Raw genomic sequence first — 6,641 nt, forward strand, 5'->3', positions numbered from 1 at the left:
GAGATCGGCTGAATGGATTCGAAAACGGTAAAACTCAACTGTTTAACTCTAGGGGAGTTGGAAAATGAGCCTATTTTCAAAAAATAGTGGAGTGTTCCTTTAATGGTTTCTTGTTTAAAATGACATTAAGCCTCTGTTTTCTCCTCTCTGCAGGTGTTTACTTGTCTAGCGTGTAAAAAAGTGTTCTGCGTGGAGTGTGATCTCTTCATACATGACACACTGCACTGCTGTCCTAGCTGCATGCAGACTGACAGGACGTCCTGATGTAAGACGGCCTGACTACGAGACATCTGTGAACTTCAGTCCAAGTAGAAACTGAGAGATGCAGAAGAAAAAGAGGAAGTCATCAGCCACTGATTATTGAGGGCTAATGTAATGAAAGCCGATGCTTGTCAGATCTTTGGCATCTTTCTGTTTACTTCCATCGTAGTTGTGCTCAAGCTGTAACGCTATGAAAGGGCACCCCCTATGGGGAAAAGTGTCTAACTGGACCAAATGAAACCAGCAACAGAGGAAAAAAATGTTGTGCTGTTTTTTCAGTGTTACATTTCTATTGAAGCCACTGAGTTGTAATAGATTTAACATGACAGCTGACATCTGTTTCCTACAGACCATGTTAATATACTTGCCTGTGCTCAATGACTCAAAAGCAAACCTGTAACTAGGTGTTGAGATGAATTGTTCAAACAAATAAATTTTTTTCTTTTTAAACCGTACTGACTTTGCATGACTTGTTTTTGCAAACTAAATGATTATATAAATATTGTATAAATGATTGCTGGTATATAAGTTTAAAGTGTTGCAGCAAAACGTCTTGATTTCTAGAGTTAAAAGAGTTGATTGCAAGGACAAAACAGCGTATGACAAAAATAAACGATATTACAAAAGTAATCCAATTCACAAGAATTTAATTTCAATACGAAAGGTTGGAGACAGATGAGATTCTTAAATTTTACCTTTACAAGCAATGGCACAGCTCTTCAAAAATATTCACCCCATATTCACAAATTCAGAATCAGTTTTCACACACTTTAGCACACCAAAGTTCTTATCAAAACTCTTGCATTATATTAAAATGCATTATAAAATGTATACATCTATGACTCTGACATTCACAGTTTAAGTGCTTCACAGCTCTGTATTTTTCTGCTGGTCATAATGTCTGTGCAGCCAGGCCTTCAGTAGTGGGAGGTTCTTGTCCATCCAGCGAATGTTCTCTTCAATGTTCTCCAGGGCTTGCTGAATACATCTCAATTCTGCTCCGGTTTCAGCCCGCAAGGAACTGAAGAAACTACGAATCTGATGAAGCAGAGAAACAATGTAATGAAGTGTTCTGATTACAGGATAAGATGTGTTTTCGGTCTAGACCAGCTGATGAAAGCTCCTAATTATTTGTACAAAAAAACCCCAATACCTACCTCAGCTAGCATTTCTCTGGTGGAATACTGGTTGGTCACTCCCACTACCATGTGCGCTATAGAGGGTGAGCCAAGATCAAACCTATAAACAAATATTTGAAGTCATTAAAGGGCTCAGAATATCCCACTATCGTGTGTCTAATTAAATCAGTATCTTACTTCTTAATCATGGAGTCCCAGTTAGCTTTTAAAAAGTCCCATGCGTGTTTGTAGGCCTTAGGATTTATACTGACTGAAGTCACAACATATGGCAGATCCTGAGTCTTCATCACCTCTCCCACCAGACTCTGCTCCATCATCCTGAAACAAATAAAGGATGACATGAGTGATTATTCTCATTTTCCTAAACTGATGTTTATCTGAATGTCTCACCATTTTAGCTTGTGATCGAGAGGGCTGGTTGTGAGTGCCATCTTTATCCTGCTCTTCATGGAGACGTACATGGATTCCTTGTACTTCTCAAACAGGAATTCCCAGCCATCCTCAGTCCGGGCACCGACAGAAAACACAGCCAAAGTAACATCATTAGGAAGACTAGAGGACGGAAAGACAAAAATAATCAATTTCTCCTTACTGTTCCATTCATTGAGGGAGGAAAAAAGAAAACGTGCTATTATTTCTCCAGAGTTTTCATATTCTTAATGGAAACAGTGTAGACCAAAGTGTTCATTGTTCAAAAGGAGGTTTCAGAAAGGAAAGAAAATGATGACCTCTCACCTCATATTCCCATCTGAGTCCCTCCACCGGTTGAAGAGCTGGGTAGCCGTGCTGACACAGGGAGGATGACCCCGCACACAGCCGAACAGGAGCAGGTAGCTGCGCAGCATCCTCTGAGTCCACCATCATCAGTACACGACTGCTGGTCTATGAGCTTCCTAAACAGCTGCAGTATGTAGCCCTGGACCACAGCAAGAGAACCAGCATTAGTTACACATCTACAGCAGGGAACAAGGCATGGTGAGTTTATTTATACAACACGTTTCATACAAAATGGTAATTTAATATGCTTTACATAATCACAATGAAGAGTTGATAAAACGATGATGAAAGAAAGCCCTTGTTGGTCAGTGTTTTAAATGAACTAATGAGGGCTTTCACACTTTTTAAACAACAAATTTCCATTACTTTTCCAGTGGTCATGATTATTTACAAAGAGCACTTTTCTAGCCAATTAAATACTTTAGCATAACTAGAAAACTCTATTTTCATTACAGAAATTTCCATGACATTTTTAAAATGTATTTAACGTCCAGGGGAAATTTCAGGTAAACAATTTTTTTTTAAAACAATTTTCAAACAAAAAAGTTTGGCATCAGTAAGATAAAAAAAAAAAATTAATTAATAATTTCTAATGCACTGGATTGATTAAAAGTGACAGTAAAACATTTATACATTTTCTATTACAAATAAATTCTGTTTCAGCAGCACTATTGTTTTCAACATTGATAATAATAAGAAATGTTTCTTAAGCACTAAATCAGCATATTAGAGTGATTTCTGAAAGATCACGTGACACTGAAGACTAGAGTAAATATATATATAAAAAAAGAGTAATGGCTGCTGAAAATTCAGCTTTACAATCACAGGAATGAATTATACTATATTAAAACAAACAAACAAACAAAAAAGGTTATTTTAAATTGTAATAATATTTCACAATATTACTGTTTTTACTGCACTATTGAATGATCTATTATTAAATGTTAAGATGCATTTTAGTTTTATTCTCAGAACTGCACAGACTGAAAAGAAGCTGATTTCAAATCTGAATCCTGAATGAGTGAATCCACAAGCTAGGAGGTCAAAAATACAGTAAATGATCCCTGACTGACCTTCATCTGGTTCTCCAGCTCCACCATGTCCCTCTTCTCCATCAGTTTGTACAGAGGCACAAGCTCACTGAAGCCCTGTGTCACTGGCATAATCTCAGTTTCCTTGCTTAGGTACAGGGTCAGGTCTAAAGCCTTATCCAGTGGAAGCTTACCAACACTGTCCACGACACAGGGAGGGAAGATGATTTTAAATCAGTTGCCAACACTTTTATTGTATGATCTGCAGTACTTTACATTGACTTGTTTGACTCCTGATACATTTTCATCCCACTGACCAATAAGAGCACGTACTGTATGCAGATGAATGAGGACTGACCTGACCAGCTGGAAGGCGTTGTTGATGAGGCTGGCCCGGTCATTGCTGCTGAGCACTGTGTGATTGTGTTTGAGCAGCGTGATGAGGTCATCCCAGCCAGAACCCTCATAGTGCACAATGTAATATCCACTCATGTCCACATTAAACTTGATCCAGTCCACCTCCTCCGGCAGATGCAGAACATCTATGACGACATATACAACAGATCTGTTAGAAATCAGTGCTACAGTGTTCTATGGATGATCTTTCAGTCTTTGTGTCGTTTAGAGATGTCTAAACACTGACATTTTTAAAACTTGAAAACAAATGAATGTAAATTATTATCAAAACAATATATTATATAATATAATTTAAATATTAGCACAAAATTAGTAATATTATTAAATAATTCTATTAAAAGAAATACCTGTTTTGGTCTTAAGCAGGAAGCGGTGCACTGTGGCTGAGCCGCTGGTAATGTAAGTCAACGGAACGTGCCACAGGAAGCTGTAAGATCAAGAATTTACAACCAAGTGTAAAAAAAGAGGAAAATTAAGAGTCTGAAAATAAGTCAATACATCTTTATAAAGCCCCATGTACACAAAGAGAGACTTGCTGTGACAAAGCAAATGGAATTTATTCATTTTCAGCAAGAGTTTACGATCACTGGCAATGTGTCTCCTGTGAGATACTGTTGTTGAATATCTGCATGGCAGAGACATTTGTTACTGTGAGTGATTTTACTTTGTAAATTATTTATATCTGTGCACATACAAGGAATAATTCTAAAGAAATTATGTGTGGAAAACCGTGTCAAAAATGGAGTGACTTGGATTCATACATTGATAATAATTCATCGTTCACACAATATGTAAGATTCACTGCTGCCCCACTGTTTTAGCTGCAAGAAAACTAACTTATCTTATTTTGACTTCAATACATCTCAATTGTGACAGCATTTTAACCCTCTGATGTTGTTGGCGGTCAAACATTTTTTTGTACTATATTTCAACTTAAACTGTGGTAAATCTTGAATGCTTTGGACGCAGACTCAAGTTTGGTTTCTTTTTAAAGAAGACGCTTGACCGATTAGTGCTGAAGTGAGAAATGTTTAAAAAGTGCAACAAAAAAAAGTTTATTATTATGAAAAATGCGCAGAAATACTATTTTAAAATGTTATATCAAATATATATTTTCCAAAACATGTTTTACTCTGAAACTGTTAGAGTTGTGTTCCACATTTGAGGTTGATATCTCTCCAAAATAAATAAATAAATAAACAAATAAAGAGCTTTCAGTAAGTTTTTTGTTTGGGCACAGTACCAACCATTTCTACTAGATGAAATTAGCTTCCCAATCATTTCCAATGCTGTCATTTTTACCGCAAACAATACGTGCGACTATTTTTTTCAGTACCGTTTAACCTTTTCAAATCATGTCCATGATTTTTTTTTTGGTGTGTGTGTAAATGACTGTACAACACAAGAGGGCTAAAAGTATAAACCCTGAATAAATAATATAAAAAAATAAAATCACTATCAGTATCACAGGCATAAAAATTAAGAAACTGTCGATCTTTGATATTAATATTAAACCTGGATGTTTGTGAGGGGTCATCACTCTTTAGGTAACGCTCTTGACTTAATTGGACTTCGCGACCTTTGACCTCCACCGTAATGAGTGGAAAGCCCTCCTGCAATGTCCACGTCTCCATCATAGCCTTAACATCCAGCTCATCCTCAGAGTGCCATTTCTAAAAGATAAAATATCACAGAAGTACATCACAACAGCACTTAACATGTCCATGATTTTTTTTTTTGGTGTGTGTGTAAATGACTGTACAACACAAGAGGGCTAAAAGTATAGTCTCCATCATAGCCTTAACATCCAGCTCATCCTCAGAGTGCCATTTCTAAAAGATAAAATATCACAGAAGTACATCACAACAGCACTTAAAAACACTCTTTAGGTAACGCTCTTGACTTAATTGGACTTCGCGACCTTTGACCTCCACCGTAATGAGTGGAAAGCCCTCCTGCAATGTCCACGTCTCCATCATAGCCTTAACATCCAGCTCATCCTCAGAGTGCCATTTCTAAAAGATAAAATATCACAGAAGTACATCACAACAGCACTTAAAAACAGGGTAAAGAGAGTTCAGAGTAATGATGTAACAAAGTAACCCACAGAAGCTCCAGAGTGTGAGACTGAGTGCCGGCAGGACTCATCACCCTTCAGTCTTCCTTCATCCAGACCATCAGAGTCACACACCTATAACAGAGAGAGACATTGAGATAAACCTTAACACTCACTACTATATCATGAGACATTTTGATCCTGTACACCTAAAACTTCATGAAATTTTGTGAGCAAAAAAGGTCCATTGTCAATAGTGTAGCAAGAAGCACAGCTCACAAAGAAGTCTTTTTTTAGTCATAGAATGATGACTGATGACTGGATTTCACCTGGGAATCTTAACAGGTAAATGAACACGCAACTAATGAATTATAAGAAAGCCCACACAGTTTACTGCAGAGTTCTATGCATCTGCATCACACATGTAATTTGTACTCACATTGGTCAGACTTTCCCACAGGTTACTATTGACCGTATTCTGGTAACTAGCGTTTTAGGTATCTCACAATGCCCAGTTTAAACGCATCTGGGGTCAGAAACTCTCTCAGCATGTTCAGAATACAAGCCCCCTGAAATGACATTAACAATTGTAAAATGGTTTTAAAAAGCTATTAAAAGAGTATAACAAGAAAAACATCTCGCACAGGAAAACTTTCCAAAGTTTTATGCACCTTGTCATAGGAAACATCATCAAACATTTCCTGTATCTGAGCAGGATTCTCCACCGGTGTGGACACTGGGTGAGAGGAGCTCAAGGAGTCTACCTCCATGGCCACAAAACACTTCTCTAGGAAATAATCCTCCTGTGGCACAAAAAAGATTTGTCTTACTCTTCATATTAGCACAGATCTTCATCCAAATCATGCAGAGTGCTTGTAAAATTATGATTATGGAAATAAAAAGCCTATATATATATATATATATATATATATATATATATAAAGAGATCTTAAAACTTTC

At 37.0% G+C, this 6,641-nt stretch overlaps 1 protein-coding gene and 1 pseudogene across 1 annotated transcript in view; one reads left to right on the forward strand and one right to left on the reverse strand.

Annotated features, from left to right (window-relative positions):
* Positions 1-853, forward strand: part of LOC107673368 (general transcription factor IIH subunit 2-like) — a 7,900-nt pseudogene extending 7,047 nt beyond the window's left edge.
* Positions 854-933: 80 nt separating this feature from the next.
* Positions 934-6,641, reverse strand: part of LOC107673365 (endoplasmic reticulum aminopeptidase 1-like) — a 7,638-nt gene continuing 1,930 nt past the window's right edge. The window contains 14 exon segments of the mRNA XM_016466916.1: positions 934-1,299; positions 1,419-1,500; positions 1,578-1,718; positions 1,791-1,952; positions 2,136-2,256; positions 2,259-2,316; positions 3,251-3,407; positions 3,567-3,750; positions 3,973-4,052; positions 5,141-5,298; positions 5,733-5,816; positions 6,121-6,169; positions 6,171-6,250; positions 6,353-6,484. Coding sequence (XP_016322402.1) covers positions 1,129-1,299; positions 1,419-1,500; positions 1,578-1,718; positions 1,791-1,952; positions 2,136-2,256; positions 2,259-2,316; positions 3,251-3,407; positions 3,567-3,750; positions 3,973-4,052; positions 5,141-5,298; positions 5,733-5,816; positions 6,121-6,169; positions 6,171-6,250; positions 6,353-6,484 — 1,659 coding nt within the window. The 3' untranslated portion in view covers positions 934-1,128.

This window comes from Sinocyclocheilus anshuiensis, unplaced genomic scaffold, assembly GCF_001515605.1.
Source record: "Sinocyclocheilus anshuiensis isolate Anshui unplaced genomic scaffold, SAMN03320099.WGS_v1.1 scaffold508, whole genome shotgun sequence".
NCBI lineage: Eukaryota > Metazoa > Chordata > Actinopteri > Cypriniformes > Cyprinidae > Sinocyclocheilus > Sinocyclocheilus anshuiensis.